The sequence below is a fragment of the Melopsittacus undulatus genome, chromosome 3 (assembly GCF_012275295.1).
Source record: "Melopsittacus undulatus isolate bMelUnd1 chromosome 3, bMelUnd1.mat.Z, whole genome shotgun sequence".
In the NCBI taxonomy this organism is placed as follows: Eukaryota; Metazoa; Chordata; class Aves; order Psittaciformes; family Psittaculidae; genus Melopsittacus; species Melopsittacus undulatus.
The window spans coordinates 5,919,275-5,941,600 of record NC_047529.1 but is presented as its reverse complement, the minus strand read 5'-3'; the positions used below and the strand labels follow the sequence as shown (position 1 = coordinate 5,941,600).

At 49.3% G+C, this 22,326-nt stretch overlaps 2 protein-coding genes across 3 annotated transcripts in view; one reads left to right on the top strand and one right to left on the bottom strand.

Annotated features, from left to right (window-relative positions):
- The window catches only part of PAK5 (p21 (RAC1) activated kinase 5), a 122,412-nt gene extending 114,555 nt beyond the window's left edge, over nt 1-7,857 (top strand). For both annotated transcript variants that reach the window (XM_005147501.4, XM_034061104.1), the window contains exons 7-9: nt 2,500-2,625; nt 5,032-5,166; nt 5,739-7,857. In XM_005147501.4, the coding sequence (XP_005147558.3) occupies nt 2,500-2,625; nt 5,032-5,166; nt 5,739-5,894 (417 nt within the window). In that variant the 3' untranslated portion in view covers nt 5,895-7,857. The remainder of the gene's footprint in view (nt 1-2,499; nt 2,626-5,031; nt 5,167-5,738) is intronic.
- Nucleotides 7,858-11,787: 3,930 nt separating this feature from the next.
- On the bottom strand, nt 11,788-21,830 carry LAMP5 (lysosomal associated membrane protein family member 5). Its single transcript, XM_005147469.3, has 6 exons — nt 21,513-21,830; nt 21,087-21,259; nt 20,755-20,886; nt 20,573-20,678; nt 19,042-19,230; nt 11,788-12,918 (listed from the first exon to the last, which is right to left on the bottom strand). The coding sequence occupies exons 1-6, from the start codon at nt 21,550-21,552 to the stop codon at nt 12,740-12,742; spliced, it is 819 nt and encodes a 272-aa protein (XP_005147526.2). The 5' UTR covers nt 21,553-21,830; the 3' UTR covers nt 11,788-12,739.
- Nucleotides 21,831-22,326: the final 496 nt, after the last annotated feature.

Genomic DNA, 22,326 nt, shown 5'->3' with positions numbered 1-22,326 from the left:
CAAGCTAGTTAGGAGGCTAACATCAGTCTGTATGAATAGAAAATAAGCTGCATTACTGCTGACACATTCCCCTGATGCTGAGATTAGCTTTTACCGTATACCATACTTACAAGATGCTTGGTAATACCTGTGCCATGCTTCCATTTCCTTGGATGGGATGCTGCCATCAGTGAATCGGTTTTTCTTTGTGGTGTTAATGAGTGGTCAGAGAGGGAGAGAAGATGCTGCCTGTGACCTGCTCAGTAAGCAAAATAAGGCTTGCACACAAAAAAGATTGAGTGCTTCAGCAGTGTTTGGTCCCAAAGAAATTACTATTTCCTTACGAAGAGAAAGGTGGGCTTGGGCAGTGGTGTTGCTGGGTGTACACACACAAAACCCAAGGCACATAAAACTTGGGGCACCCAAAGGCTCAGGTGGAGGGAGGCAAATCACTCTTAAATAGAAGACCCTAATTTCTGCTGGCATCAGGCACCACTTTGCATCTCACCTTGTGGCCCCACTGGGGTAATCTGAGTACAAACAAGTGCACTCATGGCCAGTGAGTCCCATAAGCTGAGCTGTCAGGGTTGCTCCACTGGCCTTACACACCTGTGCGAAGCAAGGTTTGGTGGGTTCAGCTGAGGCCAAGAGCTCACAGTCAGTCTGGAACCAAAGCCAGACCTTCTTCAGCAGGTAAAGCTCTTGGCTTCCAGGCCTGGTCAGATCCCCTATCAAAGCCTTGTCCATATAACTCAATTCCCACTCCACCAAGGGAGAGGGATTTTCTTCCTGCTAATCCTCTCAGGGGAAGAAAACTCCACATGTGTAGGAGTTGTTCAGTTGCAGTTTCAATCGGTGTTGCTGAATTAGCATCTGATCTGCTCTCAGGATCTGCATACAGTGCCTCATTACCCTCATTACTCCAGTCCTGATTATCTGCATTGCAGATTTCTTCATGGCTGTGTGGTGCAATTACCTTTTCTTAGAAAATCCTCTTCTTTTATGTACTCGAATGAGCAGTAGATGTGCAAACCCTCTTGTGCTCCTACAAACTCAGATTAAGCTCTGCTTCCAAACTATGCATCATTTGTGCCATTCTTCATCCTGTAAACTGAGAAATAGATTTAGCATGGTGAGCTTGGCTATTATTGGCTTTGTTTTAGAAATACCAGTAACCATTTTAACACGATTCTATTCAAAATAATACCCATTGCTTTAGGAAAAGCAACGTCTGCACTGAATGTAAAAGAAAACAAATCAGTGCTGATAATGAAATGCTGGTCCACACAACACAGGGATTTATGCAACTTTCCACTGGTCCTGGGGCTGTCTGGGCTCACAGCATATCCCCAGGCATCAATTACATGATCAGACACATGGCTTAGGGTCACTGTTGGATAGCTGAGGGTGCTGGGGGGCCACAGAAGGTGGCTCATGAGGGTGCTCATGGCCACAGAAACCCTTATGAAAGCTTCTAGGCCTCCAAATAAAGACTTGGGGTGAAAACCCCCAGTACCTCAGGAGCCAGCTGTTTCTGGAAGGGGGTGATGGCCCCAGCACTCAGCTTGTTTGGGCTGGGGCTGGAGCAGGTTTCACCTTGGTGTTGTGCAGCGACAGGGAGGGGAGGAGAGCGTTTTCCATACTTTTTGTTGTAAGGCAAAAAAAAGCTGGCATAGAAGCGTGAGCAGGCACATGATGCAGCAGGAGCTGCTCTCCGGAGTGCTCCTGTATCCCGTTATTGCTATTTCAGGTCACTGCCACAGCTGCTCAAGGACACAGCCGCCTTTAATTCCCACGTTCCCAAGCAAAGGGAGCAGGTGCCTTTATCTCCTACAACCATTTTGGAATAGTCTTGTACTTCCCTGCCCTCCCTTCCCAAATTAGCTCCCTTGCTCCATACAGAAGACGGTTTCCTTAGAGATAGTGCACAGTGTGAGGTCCTGGTCCTGAAAACACATTGGCAGGGACATTGCTTTCTGTGGATCTTGCTGTCTGTGGTAAAGGAAGATGGAGTGAATACAACCTGTTCTGTCTGGTTTCTGGCCTAGCCGTGGATCATGCACTTGATGCAAATAATAGGAGTGGGGTGTATTGCTTCACATATGTGTACTATTGCATATAGTATACATACCTAAACTACACAAACTATACATAGAAATGCAATACTAGATTCATTATGAAACACTGGGACTTCAGGATGTTTTGCTTTCCTTCTGCTTTTTAAACATTATAAGCCATTTTTCACCTCCACATCTGCTGGTGGAGAGGCAATGAGCTATGACAGGCAAACTTAGCAGCAAGCTGCTCTCTCTTACTTCTTTCCCTGGCCTTCATTTGCACAAGCTGCATGTTCCTGGGCTCTGTTGCCATCTCCAGCCACACTTCCAGACCCACACTGCTCTCCTGTCCCAGGGAAACATGGCAGCTCCATCCCTGTCCCCGCAGCTGCAGCTGGAGATGTCTCTCACAGGATTTGCCTTGTTACTCAAAAGGGGCTTTTTCTCTTTCTTTACTGCCCAGATAAAACTGTCTGACTTCGGGTTCTGTGCCCAAGTGTCAAAGGAGGTCCCCAGGAGGAAGTCACTGGTCGGGACCCCGTACTGGATGGCGCCGGAGGTGATATCCCGCCTGCCCTATGGCACTGAGGTGAGCAGATCATGGACCCAGAGCGGTTGTTTTCCCTCCTTATGGTGCCTTGGCCAACCTCACTGAGCTGCCAGAGCAGTTCAGGTGCATTTACACAGCTGTGCTCAACAGCAGCAGTTATGTTTGCCCCAGAGTGCTACATCAGCCTTGTTTTAAAGTATTTCTCCAAGACCGAGTTGTTCAATAACAACTCCATTTAGTGCACTAAACAACATAATGCCTTTACAGATCTCAGCTTGGGGTGCTGTATTAAAGGAAACTGCCATCATTTTCACATCATCAAAGACCCCTTGATGATCTTTAGTATTAAGCTGGAGCAGTTACAGGTGTGTCTACACCTGCATGTGCCAAACCAATAGGCAAATCACATGCCTGTACCACACAGTCAGATCACATCACAGACCTGCAGGCAGAGATCCTCTGCTTCCACCCAGCTGCAGCCTTGAGAGCCCCTTCCTCCACAGAGGCGCTAGCAAAGGCACAGGCTTCCTGTAGGATCCCAAAGACAGGAGCCAGCCGGGTGGGCTGGATCGCCACCCTCTGTTGCAGCATTACATCGGCTCATTCCTTGCAGTCATTGCTCTCATTAGTTGAGAGACAGAAGGGAGGAAAAGCCGATCTGTGGAAGCTATTTTAAGCGCTGCCAAATGGTCTGACAAAGGCAAGAGTATTGGAGCCCTGCAGGTGAGAGCAGCGAGGGAGGAGGGAGCCGGCAGCACTGCAGTGCTGTACCCGTCCGTTAGGAAGCTCTGAGTCACAGCACTCGTGCACTGCCAGCCTGGGAAGAGCAATCCCCAGTCCTGTGCTCAGCTGTGACAGTGACTCAGGCTCCCAGCCAGAGGCACGGCTGCGTTTGCCTGCTCTGCGTGGTGAGGGAGTCATCTGCTCCATAGTGCCTGTAGTAGCAGCTGCAGAGAGCAAACCTGCCAGACAGATACAGACGTAGGTTTATACACAGGCATACACACAGACACACACACACATATATACACATGCATATACATACACATATATACATACATACATATGCACACACATATATACACATAATACACACACACATATATACACATACTTATATACACACACATACATGCATATACACACACATATATGCACATAATATACACACATACATATATACACACACATATATACACATAGTATACACACATACATATATATACACACATATATACACATAATATACACACATACATATATACACATGCATATACACACACATATATGCACATAATACACACACACACATATATACACATGCACACGTACACATATACACACACATACGTACACATACGTATACACACACATATACACACATATATACACACATACATATATATACAGGTACATACACACACACACATCTACACACATACATGTACACATAGAAGCGGAAGTGAACCAAGGCCTGAGACAGGAGACGCTGCACTGCTGCTTACCTAGGACGTGTAGTGTTGTAGGAGACATTTCAGGGATAATAACAACTATTATTAGCCCATTAATAACACTGAAGGGATTAGGAAGTGGCTGAATTTACAGCTGTGATAGCTTTTCCCACCAGAAAGAAATGAAAATAATAAAAGGAGTATTTAAGGTGAAGGGGATAGTGTTGGCAAAAGAGCAAAAGCTGCATGAACTGGCCTTGGCACTGTTTAGGCTGGCAAATGGCAGGAATTGCAGTCATCAGAGGACTGGGATTCTGGAGCAGGATGAAAACAAAGGAAAAGGTGGGTTTTTTTTAAGCTGGAACTGAATCCCTTTCCAAAGGGACTTCATAAGGAGTTACCTGTGCTGCCTGGGACCAGGCCTGGGTGTATGAAGTACTTGTGCTTCTCTTGGGATCTCAAATCCTATTGTCTTCAGGATGCGTGAGGTGTCCCTGCCCATGGCAGGGGGGTTGGAACTGGATGATCTTAAGGTCCTTTCCAACCCTAACTATTCTATGATTCTATGCAGGGGACACAGGGTCACTGATCTTGCAGCAGCTGAACCATTTTCTGCTCACCCAGTGGCTGCACCTTTCTGCAGCACTGCAGAGCCACCCTGGGGTACCTACTCAGTAGGTGCAAGGCAGTGCAGCTGGGATGCAGAGCAGGAGGTTGCAGCCAGCCTCTCACTGCATACCTTAGCAGTGCTTCCAGTGAGCATCACCTGAACCAGCTCCGTATTCAGGTTTCTAACTTATTTGTTCATTTACTGCTCAGAAGAAAGAAACTGGTGTCAGATGGTTTAAAAAGGCAAGATCTAGGGTGCTGGCTCACCAGGCTGCTGGTAGGACAGTATGAGCCAGCTCAAAGGGTGGCACAACCCCAAAGTGTGGAGCCTGTATCACCCTCTCTGCACTGCCAGTGTTGTTTATGGACGGATGGTGTGTTGCAGGTGGATATCTGGTCCCTGGGCATCATGGTGATAGAGATGATAGATGGTGAACCCCCCTACTTCAACGAGCCGCCGCTGCAGGCCATGCGCCGGATCCGGGATAACTTACCTCCACGGGTGAAGGACATGCACAAGGTCAGACTTCCCATAGGTGATGAGGTTTAGTAAAACTACCCAGTGCATGCCCATTGCATCTGTAAGGTACCACCTTGAGCAGTGGGTCCTACACAGGACTCATGGGGAGGATGCAGGGCAAAAACCATCAACAAACCATGGCCTTCTATGCCCAGCCCTGGCTTTGCTTTGGCAGTGAGGGACAGTGAAGGGAGCTGGGCAGAGCCTTGTGCTCCCTTCTTCCCACCCTGCCTGAAAGTCAGGACATCAGCCCTGCTGCAGATGGGTTGGTACCTCCATGCCCAGTGCCAGAGCCTGTGGGTACCTCCCATTTTGGATGTGCTGCTAAAGTCAGACCTGAGCCCTTCAGTGAGTGTTAATGCTTCCCTCATGCAAAGCCGTGCAGTGTGTGCTGTTGTGCACCCCACTGATGCCCAAATACCACATTAAGAGCACACAGAAGACTCGTGGCCCTTCAGCTCAATCCATGTGTTGCCATAAGAAATTCAGGGTGTTCCTTGTCTTCCCAAAGGACCCAGCTTAGGCTGGACACAGGTGTCTTTGCCCACCCTAACTCCAGTGCCATGTTGCAGGTCTCCTCGGTCCTCCGGGGCTTCTTGGACTCGATGCTGGTGCGGGAGCCCTCGCAAAGAGCCACAGCACAGGAACTGTTGAGACACCCTTTCCTCAAACTGTCTGGGCCCCCTTCTTGCATCGTGCCCCTCATGAGGCAGCACCGGCATCGCTGAAGCAGCAACTTCCCAGGAGGAGCTCAGTGTCTGGGTATCCAGAATTCCAGCCGGCAGGAACTGCAGGCAGGGACCAGCAGAACCTTATGGAGGAAAACCTGCCCCACAGAACCACCGTGGTGTCAAACCCCAGGAGCTGCTCCCTGGGGCTGGAAGGGACCGCGGTGACCACGCTCCACCGCGCTGTTGTCTTCTCGGCCATCCATGAAGGCAGAAGGCACCAAACAAGGTTGGGAGGGTGGTTGGTGGGGGATAGCACAACCAGAGCAGAACACCTGGGTGTCATTGCAGGCTACGGCACTTCTGTTTGGGAAGAACACTTTTCTGACACAAACAAAAAGCACTTTTTTCTCTCGGTCATGGCAGCGCAATGTATTTTGCAATGAATTTGTAACTTTCTGTACAGAGCGTTTTGATAACTTGCAGTTCTTTGTCACGTACCCTTGTGTTAGTTGAAGTAATAAGTGTAACTTAGCAAGGATTTGAGAAGTTTCCTACTTTTATAACCCTTTTGAAAACAGGAACAAAGAAATCCCAAACCCACCTTTAGGTAGTTGGAAGGTTTTGCAGAGTCTCCATTGGGGTGAGGTGAGCGCTTATCCCACTGCCGAGGAGCCGGTGCTCACTGATGCCTGTGGGAGCACTGGTTGGGTGGCTTTGGGCACTGCCAGTGCTGCTGCTGCACATCAGCCATTGCTGGGGGCTCCCTCCCTGTTTTCCATGGTGGGACCCCACAGAGCCGATGGACCTTTGCTCCAGGGCCATGTCCTGGCGCTGCGGCAGTCCCTTCATTATACCCCACCGCAAGGCCAGTTTTGTTTCCACATCATCTCCATTGCTTCTGTCCCGCTCTGGAAGTGGGGAGGGATGGCAGACACCCACCCTCCATCCTCCAGAGCCCTGACAGCCCCTTGTGATGCGTGACGTTTGCCATATAGAAGAAGTCGTGCTGCTGTCTAGACCTTTTTGAATGTTGATGCAACAGTTGACTACTGCGGTACAGTTTGTGTTCTTTGTTGGATGACTTTGCATGTTAACTGTTAGGCCTGACTAGCTTTGCCTTTAACATTTTTAGAAGTGCTTCATGATTATTTCAATGAGAAATGAGTTTTATTTATTAACGATCCGTTCTTTTTAGTTCTGTATAATACAAAAGCCATGTTTTGCAAGGGGTTTTGGGTTTTTTTCCTCCTTACTGACCTCATTTTGCGGTATCATTAAGAACCACGAAGCCAGTTTTGTGGGGACACAAGCTTGTTTCTTTCTTATTATGGAATTTCATAGGGAATAAATTAATTGTTATTTATTGCAGTAAATTATAACCAAACAAACAGCTGAACCCGGCAGGAGCTGGTTCTTAAAGACAAAAGAGTTGCCAATCGTAAAGAAGCTCCTTTAGTACTGCCCTTAAAAAGGTAAAGAGTATTTGAGTGGAGAGAAATGATTGAGACTAAAAAGAGGAGAGGGGATGAATCTGAGCTGGAAACGGAACCAATGTTCTTACATCTGTGTCTTACTCCTCGCTGCTTCTCCTCCTTACCCCTGTTTGCACATTGGAAGAAGACACTCAAGCAACCGCGTTTGGCTCCTGCTGCCCCGCGCCCAGCACCCACACAAAGCAGCACCCACACAAAGCAGCACCCACCACACTCCAGGTGCTTCTGTTTCATAGTCTTGACAACTCAGGAAAAGAGGCTGCACCCGGCAGGGCAGGGATGTGCTCAACCAGAGCCACTGAGGTCAGCTTTTTTAACCATCTTTGGATACAATGGGTTTGGGGGGGGGTTCTTAAACATTCAGCACATTTGGGGCTGTGCAAGTGAAGAATTTTCTGCAACTTTCTTACCATGAGCTACTTTCCGCGGTGTCCATGGAGTTTCTTGGGAGTTTTGTCGATTCCAGAGGGGTTTTTGTGAACACGGGTGACTGGTGAGACCAGTGCACACGTGAGTTCAATAAATTCATGGATAAAGCCTTCATTTGCAGTGTGGGTTTGTTCCCTCCTGTGCCTTGCTGCTGGCTGCTCGGTTCGACTCAGTCACCCAGTACTGGAGCAAGTAAGTAAGGAGAAACCAAGAGGGTTTGTGTCTGTATGTGGGATACACACACACACATATATAGATATCTATGTAGTGATTTATAGAGTTGCCTCAGTGATGTTGAAGTGGCAGTGGCGATGTGTACATTGAAAGGCTCACTCCTGCTCCCTTGGTGCCTGTCCTTGCTCCTGGGAGGAGCAGTGTTGGTCACAGGGGCTGAGCTCCAGAACTGTGAGGGCTTGGGGTCGGGAAAGCCACTGGATCTGAAACAGAACCTGTACCCATCAGCATGGAAAGACCTTAAATAGGGAACATCTCAGTGTCAGTCACTGATGGCACACTCACTGCATATAGAATCACAGAATAGTTTAGGCTGGGAAGGACCTCAAGATCATCCAGTTCCAACCCCCTGCCATGGGCAGGGACACCTCACACTAAACCATATCACCCAAGGCTCTGTCCAACCTGGCCTTGAACACTGCCAGGGATGGAGCATTCACAACCTCCCTGGGCAACCCATTCCAGTGCCTCAGCACCCTAACAGTAAAGAACTTCCTCCTTATATCCAATCTAAACCTCTGCTGTTTTAAGTTTTAACCTGTTACCCCTTGTCCTATCACTAAAGTCCCTAACAAATAGTCCCTCACCAGCATCCCTATAGGCCCCCTTCAGATACTGGAAGGCTGCTATGAGGTCTCCACGCAGCCTTCTCCAGGCTGAACAGCCCCAACTTTCTCAGCCTGTCTCCATACAGGAGGTGCTCCAGTCCCTGATCATCCTCGTGGCCTCCTCTGGACTTGTTCCAACATTTCCATGTCCTTTTTATGTTGAGGACACCAGAACTGCACACAATACTCCAGGTGAGGTCTTACAAGAGCAGAGTAGAGGGGCAGGATCACCTCCTTCGACCTGCTGGTCAATAATTTATAACAGGTTCTGACCATGAGGACTGTGTAAGTCATTAACAGCTGCTTCAGGAAGTGCTTTGTTACATGCCCTGCTAGGACTCAGGAGTGTGAAGTTTCTTGTATTTATCCACCTTCTGATGTGCTCCTAAACACCTATAAAGCAAAGTGCTCAAGCCTGCAGCTTGCTCATAGTGTGTCATCGGTGAACAGAAGGTAAATACAAACTGAAAATGGACAAATGGAAGTGCTGCCATCCTTAAGCTACAGCTTAAGTTTGATGGGAAGTAGGGAAGTCGAATGGGGGATTTCTTCACCTCTCTCCCAAGTAGTTCTTCAAAAATAGGGTTGGAAAGCTTAAATTGATGGAAAACTCAGCTCAAATTCAGTAAATAATGGTTAGCAAAAGCATGGGGAGTATTAGAAGATTCAAAGGGCTTGCTTTCAACACCTTGAATAACTTCTTTAGACAAGATACATCAGCCTGGGGCTCAATGCAAGCTGTCACTGAGCTGAAATGACTGTTCCTGTTTCCTTTCTTCCCCCCAACAAAAGAGGAAAAGCCTTTCAGTCCAACAAGAAATTACTTCCTATCTTAATTCAGAAAACCAATCAATTTACTGCTGCATTCACACAACTCTGCCCAGTGCTCAAGCAATGGGACCAGTCAAGGACAGCTGTCTATGACCAGTGAGGCCTGGGTTTTCCTTGGCTGGCTCTGCTATGGCTGCCCTGATTGAACTGAAATTAACCTGCAAAGTGAACCATAAATCAGCATCTTTCCATCTCAAATATGTGTAGATGATTGAGAGCATCTCCCTGTTACACCAGACACCTCTTGCTCTCTGTCTGCAAACAGGGAAGCCACAACATGACCTACAAGGGGTAAAAACCCACCAGCAGCTTTACTTGAACAGACTCCCAACTGCTCCAAAACCCAGCCTGGAGACAGCATTCAGCCAACAGCTCCATCCACCTGATAAGACCAACACTAAGGCAGCTAAGCCAAGCCTCAGGTTCTGCTGCCTTCAGACAGCCCCATATAAACCCTGAACTGCAGCTTCCAATGGAAGCCACACTTCATTCACAAGTAGCAGGGCAATGCAGAGCAATGGGTTTCCCACCTCCCGCTCTGGTTTTGGGAAGCATCTGTCAACCCCTCACTGGTTATGGATGCTCTTTCCTGCACCCAAACCCACCCCACAAAACAAGTATTATTGCTGTGGGGTATCAGAAGCTGCAGTGCAAATGGGATTGGCACCGAATGCTGTGTGAGGAGCCATCACACAAGGGAAAGCAAGAGGCCAAAAGGAAGGTTGTGTAGTCTGGAATAGTTGGTGTTTACCCTGCCTCTGCACTGGCCCCAGTGGAAAGCAGCAGAGACAAGTTCACTACTGGAACCATCATCCCTTCATTGGGTTAAAAACAGGACACCAAAAATCACTGCTGCAATGTGCATCACCTTAAAGCTTCTGCTAAAGGCAGGTGAAGGGGCAGAATCTCTTTTGCCACATCACCCATTTGAAGGTGCAATATCCAAGTGGATACGTGACTAACCCAAGTTTTGTAAGGGGAAAATAGAAGTAAATTAAGAGGGATAGGTGCTGATGAATGTGGAGAGGGGCAGGGAAGAGAAGCCCTAATGGGCTCTCCTAAAGAAACAGGCATAGCGGAAAACCAGGAATGTCTTCCTTATTCCCAGCCACAAAATCCTTCTCTTCACCTGTTTTTCCCAGACCATGTCCCAGCTCTTTTATATCTCTTAATTAGAGATTAATTATACTCAACTGAACCAGCAGGACACCAAAGACTTGCAGCTCACTGGGATCACCAAACTGGGATATCTCTGGTGCAGTTTCCATCTGTATCCCACCGGTGTGCCCTGCCCCACCACTGCCGACCTGGCTCCACCACCCCATCTGCAGGGGTTGCTCCTGCAGCTGCCTTGCCAACACGTGCTCCATAGAGCACAAATGACCATGGACAATTTGGCATCTGCATATCAGCCCTTTGCTTCCTTTTTGATGTTATTTTGGGGGGTGATGTCAAATACGGGAGCAGATGTTCCAGGCTGATGGATGCTGGCTGGAGGGCAGGCAAGAGCAAGGCAGGACAAGATGATAACTATGACCCCTTCTCTATTAAGGATGAACCTTTGATCCTTTTACCCACCCTCCTGCTCCCGATGGCTTCTTCTGGTTGTCTCTTAAAGAACCTTCCCTTCTTTCTGCTTCCTAAGTAACAACCAGCTCATTGTGGGCAGTGGCGCTTGCTCAGCCAGGCTGACTGGGGTTTTCAAGGGGCAAAGCCATAACCATCAGGAGCACAATAGTTCTGCTTCTTGCATCCAAATGAGGAAACAAAAAGCTGAGCATAACAGAAATGAGTCCAGGAATGAGGACTAAAGGAAGGCTCCTGTTCCATTCACCTTCACCAAAGCCCTGCAGGAGGCTGCAGCATTAAAAAGCAGTTAAATTCTCCTCTTGCATCTCTCAGCATCAAAATTGCTGTTTTTCTTTGCTCATTACCCTGTTTCAAGCTGAAGGAGGATGCTCTGTATGAGTCCCCATCAGGATCAAGTCAGCTCAAGAACAAGAAGGTATTTTCCACACCTTAAACTTAACAGCAGGTGTGGACTAACTCCTGCTGCAGTAACAGTGGAGCCCAGGGAAGTCAAAGGGTGCAGCAGGAACTGGATGGGACCAGTGTGAGTCACACCATTGCCCACAGAACGGGTGAGAAAGGAACAGCCAAGAGACGAGGAGAACATTGGAAATAACCAACAAACCACAGCCTACTGAAGCACTGCCACCTCTACACCAGAACCACTGCCAGAATCACCCCTACATTCAGCATCCATTCAGATGATGTATGCACCGACTCCATTAGATACCATGGAGTCAGTAACAAAGCATGATGTCAGTTCAAAATAAGAAGGCAAATCAAGTATCACTTATGTACATATTTTAATTCATTTTAAAAATCATCTACATGTAAGGATAGATTTCAAGGGTTCCCTTCTATGTCTGTTCCCGTTACTTTAGATTATACCTGAATAATCTGCATAGTAACTGTAACATCTCTGGTTTGATCATGTTTGTTTCGCTGTGAAAACCCCGGTTGCAGGTAGCAATGTAACATCTCAACCACAATCACAATACGTGCAGGATGCCCAGCCAGAAGCAGTTCTCGGTTGACTCGCAGCAGCACGGCACTTGATAACTTGTGTTTCAGTACTTGATTACTATTGTCAAGGTTAGTTCAGATGAGGCTCAAGAAGCAAAACCAAACTTCCTTCACTCAGTGTCAGGCTCCTCAGCTGGAGTTACTGCACTTGATACCAGCCTGAGGTTCTGGCCTTTATTGCCTTCAAAGCACACCCATGTTGCCTTCATGCTCTCCTTAGCATGAGTGCAAACTCCAGGAGTGTGGTTTGAGGCCTTTCGTTAGAGGACCTTAATGTGCAATGGCTCTGTCCCCCAGCCCTGCTCCATGCACAGACATGAGCACAAGGCTGAACACTGCCAAGAGCAGCGGTGGGGAGGGAAGAGCCTCTTGAGAGGGGGGAAATAAATAAAGGAAAAGAAAGAAGCAATAGCTTTGCCCCCAGTGTTAGACTTGGACATGTGAAGCGTTTCTGTTTCCAGATGATCAGCCCAGCTGCTTAAGAAGGTATTCATACCACCTACTGACACACTCATACCAGATGCTCTGAGTTTCCTTACAGAGACAGCAGTGTCTCTGCACTGACTATACTGAATCCCTTTGTTTCTCCAGGGATACCCCCACCAGGTGCTGTGAATACCATCTCTTGCCCCCCCATAACCTCTCCTCACCCATAGGAAAAAAGTGCTTTTGCTTTTTCTACCTGATAAATACTTGGGCTGCTCGATCCCGTTCCCTATCCCATGTGTTTGTACTGAGATCTGTCCCGAGGAATTTGCACTTGGTTGGCTGTCAGCTTGTGGTGGATGTGGTAAACGCAGAGGGTTATCACGATCACCAGCCCCAGAATCAGACCCAGAATCAGAGGCAGGGTTTCTTCTAACTGCTCCCTCTGGTCCACGGGGCACTTGTGTTCTGCAGAGAGAGGAAAAAGAAAGAGACAAAGGGAGAAATGAATGAGACATTTGCACATCTGGACTCCTGCTGTGGTAATGAACCGGCTGCTCTGGAGTCAGGCTCCACACCAGGGATCCCTGTGCAGCAAAGCCAGCCCCAGCAGCACCGAGAGACAACCACTGCCATTGGAGTCACAGGGAGAAGATCAATTGCTTTGGAGGAAAGTGAAATCACAGTCACAGTATGGGGTTGGAGGGAGAGCTAACATCCATCAAGGCAGCCAATGTGAGGGGAAAACACACTGCATACCCATAAGCTCCTCCTCAGGCTTCTCTGCCTCACCAGGACAGCAATGGCCTTGTTGGGAATGGGACAGGGAGAGTACAAGTTTCCTGGCTGCACCTGAAGATTTGCTTTCTTTATCAAGTTACATAGTCTACAAGTGCTGTATCACAAGATACATCACTGAGTCTTTAATCCTGCATCACTTACTCTGCTCATGGTTAAAAGATTCTCCCCCTTTATCTGCAAGTTGACCAAGATCCAACAGCATCTTCTCACCTCCCTGTGAGCTCTCCAAGGGGAGTTTACCAGCACTGGCAGAGCACACATGTGCATGGTTAAACAGCATCCTGGCACCTCATGGTTGTCAGGTATGGCAGAGGATGTGCACAAGCAACAGGAGCCTCCCCTGTGTATTTCTAACAACTAGTCTAATAAAGCACTAGAGCATAGTAATAACCAGCTTCAATGGGAAAACCCTTTCCTATTCAGCTTGTAGGGGCAACCCAGTTTAGGAAACACACTATGCTGGTAATCCGGGTCAGCTGCCTTCCACTTCCAGAGCCTACCACAGGCCTGAATGACAGGACCATGATTTACTGTTTTCCCCATGGACCAATGCTGATCTGTGCTGATGGGCAGGCAGAGCCGATGCTGCCAAGATGGCCAAGAGGGAGAAAATTGAGAACTCTGGGGAAAAAGAAAGAGGTTTACAAGGTTACGGGTTCAGGAAGGACAATGCTCTGGGCCTGGATCATCCCCTTCACAGAACTGTGCTGAAAGCAAGAACAGCAAAGGAAAAGAAAGGCTGCATGTTAGATGAGACACAAAGGACACTGCTGATTCCTCCATCATAAAGACCATCCAGATGGGATCCCCAGGCAGCCGATTGCGAGATGCAGACATGTGTGATAACCATGAGTGGCAAATGCTCTGCAAACCTAATGGCATGCAGCAAAGAGCAAGAAAAACCCAGAGCCCCCCTTAGCCCTGGCAGGAGGTGACAGCAGGGATCCATCTCCAGTGGTGCCGACACCTCCGGGAGCTCCATCGCCTTCCTCCAAGCACCAGGCTCCCAGCGATGCCATCAAATGCTTCAAGCTGTAAATGAAGTGAAACAAACACAGCCAAAGTGGAATGTAGTCTAACAAAAGATACGTCCTTTTCGGCTCCAGTTGCTCACTGTTTCACCAGAGGAGTGATTAATCACCAGGACTGTGTTACAGGCGATTCAGCAATGCTGCAATGCAGGGGTTTTCTTTGTTTGTATTAAGGGGAAAGGGGGAAAAAAGAAATCCTGGTTATTATTTAGCTCCCAAAATTGGTTTTCCAGAGCTTTGTCAGGTTCTTCCCAGTTCAGGATGCTGCAGCCTGACTGGACGCGTGGTGCCAAGGCAGAGGCACAGCAGCAAGTTGGCATTCCCAGACCTGACTGCGGGAAAAACCATGCAAGGAGCAGTGCCACATGACTGGGGTGCTCTGAGCCCCCAACCCCACACCCTGGTACACAGCAGCACCCTTCCTATGGGAAGGATCCATGCCAGAGGAGCTCCTGCAGGCAGCCCAATGGACTGAGGTGTGCTGATGTGCCCATCGGCAGTTTCAGCCCAGCCGCTGCAGTCTCTTCCTGGGGACACTGATTTCTGCTTTCAAAGCAGCTCAGCTTAAACCCTACATAAAACTGAAACAAAGCTGCTGTAACCCCAGCTGAGGGCATCCCCCTGTGCTCACACAAGACAGGTTTGCCCTGTGCCTCTCCTTGCACAAGAGCGATGCTGCACTGCAGGAGAATGGGGTGAACACAGGGTCCTACAGCCAGTGAAGGCAGGGAAGCTAAAAGCCCCAGTGCTGCACTGCAGAGGACTGACCCAGCTCTAAAGCACCTGCTTGCAACACTGGAATCCCCAGTTATTGCCAAAGCAAACCGGCTGCAGAGCATGACATGCACCAAAGGACACCACCAAAGCTCTGGTGTCCACAGAAAGCCATGGCTGTATTGAAGTGCCTGAGTCACAACTCAAAAAGGTGTCAATTCCTGCAAGCAGCCAAGGCAGACAGCTCTTTATCCTGACACTTCATAAAGAGGATTAAAAGCAAAAGCCAACAGGAAGAAGAGAAAGCAAAAGCAAAGCTCATGGTCTCCAGCCGCAGCACACCCACAAACGGTGCTGCTCTCCCCAGCTGGACCCAGCAGCATCCCCCCGGGTAGAAAGTGCTCTGTAATCTCATAGAGCAGCCACCTCCTGCCTTACCAACACCTTCTCCCCACCCGACACATCCAGAATGCCAAAGTCAGGGCTCTTTTGGCGAGCATAGATGGAATGGGAGTGGAGGCACAGGCAAGTGCTAAGCACAAACACCTGCAGCAGAACTCAGGCTGTCCACATGCTGACTGTTAGGAGGATAAATTTTGTATTTTAACATTAATATACATCATTTTGCAGCAAATAAAAATACTTTCACATTTATAACATTGGTTAAAATAGCATTTTTCACCCCAAAAGTTCAAAGCATTGCGTAGGCGATGAGGTCCACTACACTGTGGGGAGGCAGCAAAGGGAAATGCCCAGGAGGAGTGGGAGGGGAGAAGGGTTTGCATAAAGCCCCAGCAGACACAGATTCAAGCCCATCACGCACAGTGCGGGCAGATGGGCTGGTTGATGCACAACAAATGCCACACCACCGCATTGGGAATGGCTCTGTGCCTTAAATCAATGCCTTCTGCAGGAAAACAGCCCTTTCCATCAGATCACCCTGGCTATTTTGCTTCGGGTCCCAGGGATCTCAGCATTTCCCAGTCACTGGATTTACCCTCCATCCAGGGAAGCAGAAAGGTCCCTGGCAATTCTAAACTATGTGAGAAGTTTAGGTGATGCCGGGAGTTTTGCTGCATCCCAAACCTGGTGGGGTCACCCCACAGCCCCAGTCCCTGCTCTAACAAAGACCTCAGGCATATACAAAGGAGACATTTAGGTACGTTCCCCATTGTTCCTTTGTGCTGTGCTTCCTCCAGCACCCACAGCACCCAGCCTCATGTACCACCACGGTTTCTATGGTGAGTGCTCATCCAGCTCAGTACTAGGCTACAAAACCACCTTACAGGCCCATTTTCCTGTTTCAGCATCCCTCTGCAGAACAAATAACTGCACAGCAAGAATATCAGTGGTTTCCTGCAGTCAGGACCATGAGTCTGAATCTGAGCCTGAGCAGTGGTGCAAGGGGCTGTTGGAAGGGATGGTAAAACAGCGCTCAGTTGTGTCTAGCATCACAGGGTGGGTTTTTGAGGTTTTGAGAGGTGTTCATAGGTGATTTAGCTTAAAAAACCCTAAATAAATGAGAAATAGAACGGGTGCGTTTGAAAACGTGGCTGCTCACCTCACATACAGGAGCTGCTTGGTGCCAAAGACCATTGAGAAAATGTGGCCCCTGTTTGGGATGGCTCAGAGGGACATGATCCCAGGATCCCGATTCCTAATTCTTGTCTTTGTATCCCTTTGTATTTTGTGTTACTTTGATAACTCATCGTTTCTGTGGGGTTCTTTTGCCAGTTTAACTGTTCTCATCCTCTTGTCAGCCTCTTTTCTTACTGATCTTTTAATGTGAAAAATGTACATATATTTTCTCTATTAAAAATACAATTTCCTAAGCTCTGAATTAATAAATCCCAACATTCTGCTGCTTCTGTATGGAAAGAGGTGTATTTTATATATATATAATCTATATGTATATACTTGTGAGTGTTGGAAGCAGTGCCTTCAGAAAGTGGATTAATCTAGCATACAAGTTTAAGCATTCAGAAAAATCAAAGCAATCCAATCACCCACAATAAGGTTTTCCCTTTTAGTGTCAGGACTAAAGATAAACCCCTTCCCCCCATTTCTTGGTGGCAAAAGGACCCTGTCCCTCCTGCTTTGCTGCGATACTTCTGCTCAAGCAGGTCCCTTTCTCTGTTCTAAACTATTTTAAAGTGATCTGTGGCTTGTTCATAATTAATAGGAATTTTACCTAATGGGGAATTAATGAACCAAAAAGGAGACTGCTAATTACTGTAATTTAGGATTGGCAGCATTTCCCAGACCCCACAAAGGATCCTGTTTTGCCATGCTTGTGCCAAGGACACGCAGGTCTGCAGGACTGGTGGGGGCAGTGGCAGAGCCCCTCTTGAGGCTTCATTGATAAAGGACCTCTCATTCATCCCAAAGCATCCTCTCCAGGTGCCTTTTGCTGCTTAACTTCCAGGGCAATTCCATAAAAAGAACTGGATAATGAGCAATAACAAAAATACAGAGCTTGACAAAGAGAGAAACTCGGCTTTCCTCAGGAGGAGGAATTCCCCACACATTGGAATTGTTAAACCCACCAGGATCTCTGTGTCCTGGAGGGAAAAAAAAAACATTATAGACAAGAAAAAACCCCAAAACTACCATAAAGGAAGAAAAATAAAGGAATTACTGCTTGATATGAAGGAGCATGGCATGGACGGCGAGTGAGACCTCAGACTTGACAAGCTTGGCATCACAGAAACACAGCAGCTAAAACCGAGTCTAGACTTGTGTGTTTTAAATATGCTTGTCTCATATTCCAACCAAACCCTGAGTGCAGGAGCCTGGATCCACAGGAGGAGGGAGAGGATGAGGACGTGCCAATGAACAAATACAGACAACAGTTAAAGTCTACCTTTTTCTCCCTGTTGCTTTTGCAGAACGTGGTACTACTTCAATATGAAACAAACCCAAACCTATTTGTGCCCACGGATAAAACCTACTCTGTACTACGCTGCCCTTGCAATGAGTAATTCAGCCACGCAGAGCTCTGGCAGAGCCAGTGTACATAATAGCATGTATTTACTACATCAGTTAGGGAGAGGAATGTGAGTCGTGAGCACAAGTGCTCAGCTCTGTAGTCAGTGCTGAGGGTTTATTTGTGCTCTAAGAAGATTTCCCACATGTAAAATAATAAAGCCCCATGTTCTTAATGCTAAGCTTGAAAATAACACCACCATTTTCCAGCCTGTTATTCAAATATGTGGCTATGACACATTTTATATGCATTTATATGCATTTGGTAAAGGAGTTAACTAATTTGCTAAGATGACACTATGAAAAGGGGACTAGTCCCAAAGCCCTAATTCAGGTGAGCATGTTTGCACTCCCTCATTCAACCTGATGGAAGAGGAGCAGCACAGGTTCTTTGGGATAAAGGAAAGCAGAATCCACAGGAATTCTGCCCCATGGCAGTGTTACTGCTGACTTCAGTACTACCCTTTGATGCAAACAGCACTTGTTAACTCACATTTTCTTTCATCCACAATTAACATTAAAGAACCCCACGAAGAGGAACAACATCCCATACCTTTGGCACTGCACAGACGTCTTTTCCATGCTCCCTTCACGCTTGCAATGCTCATTCAATCAAACTGAAGCCAGAAACATGCATCCCAAGTTATTTCCTGCCACCGCAGACCCAAGCTTTCCTTCGTGTGCAATGGCCCTATAAACCCCCCAGAGCTGCATGAAAACTGCTACTTGCTGCAGAGGAGCCACCAAAGCCTTGCAGGGCTCACCAGGGATCAGGTAATCCTGGGGCTTGCTGGTAACATAGCTAGATGAATCCTTACAGAAGCCAATGTACATACAACAGCCTGTGTTCTGACCAAATCACAGCCTGTAAAGGCTTTTAGGGGACCACAAAAGCAGACAAAGGGTTGGAGAAACTGCAGGGAGCACTAACAAACCCACTGGAAGGAGGAGAAGATGCTCCGATAAATGTGGGACCCAAATGCCTTCAGTCCAATGTGACCCCTCCAAAGGCCATGGCAGCATCTGAGCAATGCAGGACATGCCTTCACCCTGCACCTACCTTCACTGAAGACAAAGTCCGCGGTGATATCGAAGGGCTGGAGGCGCACTTCGGACAGCAGGAGCTGCACAGACTTCTGGTGGTCATTGGAGATGAGAGGGATGGTCTGCTGTGCTTGGCACTCATAGGACTTCCCAGCCGGGGTGACCAGGGCAGAGAGCTGGTGCGAGCTGGCTGTGTGCTTCCCAGCTGGCCAAGGGGCAGAAACAGCAGTGGTCAGGTCCTGTCCCTTCGTTAGCATAGCCAGCGACTCAAACACAAGGGCACACAGAGGGGTGCAATGCGGCGGCCGCACGCTCCACTGCTCCTAAAGCAGTGCTTTCTGCATGACATCCCCCATAACCAAAGCACATCCTGCACTGGGGTTGCCTGCCTGCAAGCAGGAATGGATGGCTGCGGTGTGCAGTCCTGCTGCTGCCAGATGTGCTCCTTTCATGGCACTTGAAGTCCTTGAAGTCAAAGGAATGGTTTTTATTGATGCATATGCAGGTTTCAGGCTTGGAATGCGTTTGCACTCCCTACATTTGGGAAACAGCAATTCCTGCGGCTGTACTCAGGCTCTGAATGCGGGTGGGAAGGAGCAGTGCAATTTGGGGACCTCACTGCAAAGCAGAACAGGCCATCATGCCTTTCCTGAAATACAACATTACCATTTCACCCAAGTACAGATTGTGAGAAAATATTCTCCTTATCGCATCAAACCTGTTTCATAAATGAGGGCCAATGTGGCTTGGTAAGGGAATGAGGGATGCCTTCCACCTCCCACTCTTCCACAGCCCTTTGTTCCCCTCCAGCAGCACAGAAGAACAACCAGCATTTTGCCTTTGCAGAGCCTGATGAGGCATGGCCACCACCGTGTTTTGGGGACGCAAACATCAGAAACACCAGTGGGAAAACTAACTCCGCATCTAGAGTGGCTAATGCCACAAACTCTTAACGCACCATACACTGGAGATGGGAAATTTTGAGGAAGAACGACTTGAAAATTGCAATTTTCAATACAAGGCAACTCATTTCTGAGCAGAAACGGAATAAAACCTAAATGAAAGCCAAAAGAAAGGAAACCCATGGAGAAAAAGAGGAGGCTGTTGCGTATGGAGGTGTGTAGGGGTATGGATATTTGTGTCGATCTCATTGCTACCTTGGGAAACCGCTGCTTTCAAACCTATTCAACCATCATCAGGAGATGGGTAACCTTAAAAATCATCTCCTGCAGGAAAGATGGTGAGTTTTCCCTGGATACCCCTGCCCCACTGCCCATCCCCATGACCCTGCGTCCCGCTGGGAGGGCCTGGGGCAGCAAACAGGGAGAAACTGAGCTCTGCCTCCCACGGCAACCACGGGCATTAAAAACAAGGAGCAAGAATAAAAAGGGACGGCAAAAAGACATTAACTCGCGGTTTAAAACCGGCTCCGGATCCCGGCTTTGTCAGGCGGGTTTGGAGCTTCTTTCCCCCTCTTTAACTGCATTTAAGCATCTCTTGCCAGGCTCCTGGGATCTGCTCTCAACCCCGTCCCCCCGGGTGCTTACGGTTGACGGCGTCCTTGAAGTAGGTGCGCTCGTTGGTATCGTACATGAACTGGATCCGGCTGAGCCTCCAGAAAGCCTCCGGGCCCCGGGACGTGTTGTGCCCCTCCTGCCGAGACAGAGCCGGTCAGGACCCGGCAATACCGCCCTGCACCCCCAGCGTGAGGGATGGAGGCGACCCGTACCTTCAGGAAGTAGAGTTTGAGGGTGTAGGCTTGATTCAGCCAGGAGATCTCCAGCTCCGACTCGTTCGTGCCACACTTGCCCTTCATCTCAGCGCCCCGCGACAGCGGGATATCGGCTTGCTCCGTGATCATCTGCAAACGGGGAGCGGGGCTCAGGGGGGCTGCCCCTCTATCCTTCCCCCTCCCCAGCCCCAGCCAATACCCTCGGAGGGGATAAAGGACTTCCCAAAACTCCCGGCGGATCCCCCCTCCCGTTCCTGCCGTCACAACGTGCGGCGGCTGCGGCGCTGCGACCCCGACCCACGGCCCCCATCGGCTCCGACCCCACTCACGTCCACGTAGTTGCTGGCCCACACATCGTAGGGAACAATGAACTTGGCGGCGAATTCCGCCATCAGACACGTCGTCCGGTTCTCCCGCACCACGAAAATGTCCTTTTCGGGGTTAGGGGAGAGCCCGGAGAGATTCTCAACTTCTTGCTCGGCAGCCAGGAGAGCCGCGGCGTCTGCGGGCAGAGACAGAGGAGCTCAGAGGGGGCCGTGTGCCCCGAGCCACTGCTGGACCCCTTAACACCCTCCCCGAGCCCGCTGGAGTCGGGACACGGAGTCCCTGTCGCGATAGAGCGGGCAGGGGAGATGGGGCAGCCGGTGACGGTAAAGCAGTACGGGTGCTGTAGCAGAGCCGCGTCTTGTCTGAGCGCCAGCGGCTGCCTCATCCCGACAAGGCTCCGTGTCGCGATTCAGCTCTGCGATACTCACGCAAGAGGAAGAGCAGCCCCGGGAGGCATCCCCCGGCCATCCTCCCTGCTCGGCCCCGGTGTTCCTGCGGCTGGTGCTGCCCCGCCGAAAGGGTCCGCTCCGGAGGAAAGAAAGGGGGAGAAAACAGAAATATTAGAGGTGGAAAAAGGAGAAATACTAATAACAAAATAACCTGAATCACCTCCTTCCTCAGGAGCTGCAAAAGCACTAAAGCACTAAAGCACTCTGCTGCGGAGCGGCGGGGAGGAGGGACGGGGAACAGTGTGGGTGTGCGGAGAGGAGGAGGAAGGAGAAGAGGAGGAGGGAGATGCCGGCGGAGCTGATGAAGGCGCCCACGCCGAGGGACGGGGCGTACGCGGCGGCAGGGCGGGGAGGAGGGATTCCCTCCTCCTGCTGCTGCTTCGGGGGCCCCGCTCTCACCGAGGGGCTCTCGGGAATCCCCGCGGGGATCCCGGCCCAGCCTCGCTACCCCCAAGTGCCGCTGGAACGGGGTTGAACGGCGCCGAGCTCCCGCTGCTCCCCAGGGCAGGGGATGGAGCGGGGCTGCACTCCGGGACGAACCCTACAGCGGCCCGGGGCACACGGCATCGCCTTCCCCGGATCCTGCCCCACTCTTTCGGTGCAGTCCCACAGGGTAGCTGCTATCCCGGGCAGCGCTGGGGAGACAACCGGCCGGGTAAAGCAGGACAGGAGGGATGGAGGAGGGGTGATCTAGTGCAGCGCTGGCTGCTCACGGAGCGTCAGTAATTACGGTGAAGGCGAGCAGCTGCTCCGTGTGTTAATTTAGAAGGAAACATGCAGCTATTTTTGAGTG

Bases quoted from the DNA above. Each gene is read 5' to 3' on its own strand.
- LAMP5 (XM_005147469.3), bottom strand. From the start codon at position 21,552: ATGGCCGGGGGATGCCTCCCGGGGCTGCTCTTCCTCTTGC. The intron at 21,260-21,512 runs GTGAGTATCGCA...CTCTGCCCGCAG, and splicing joins GGGGCTGCTCTTCCTCTTGC to ACGCCGCGGCTCTCCTGGCT. The intron at 19,231-20,572 runs GTAAGCACCCGG...CCCCTTGGCCAG, and splicing joins CTTCAAGGACGCCGTCAACC to CTGGGAAGCACACAGCCAGC.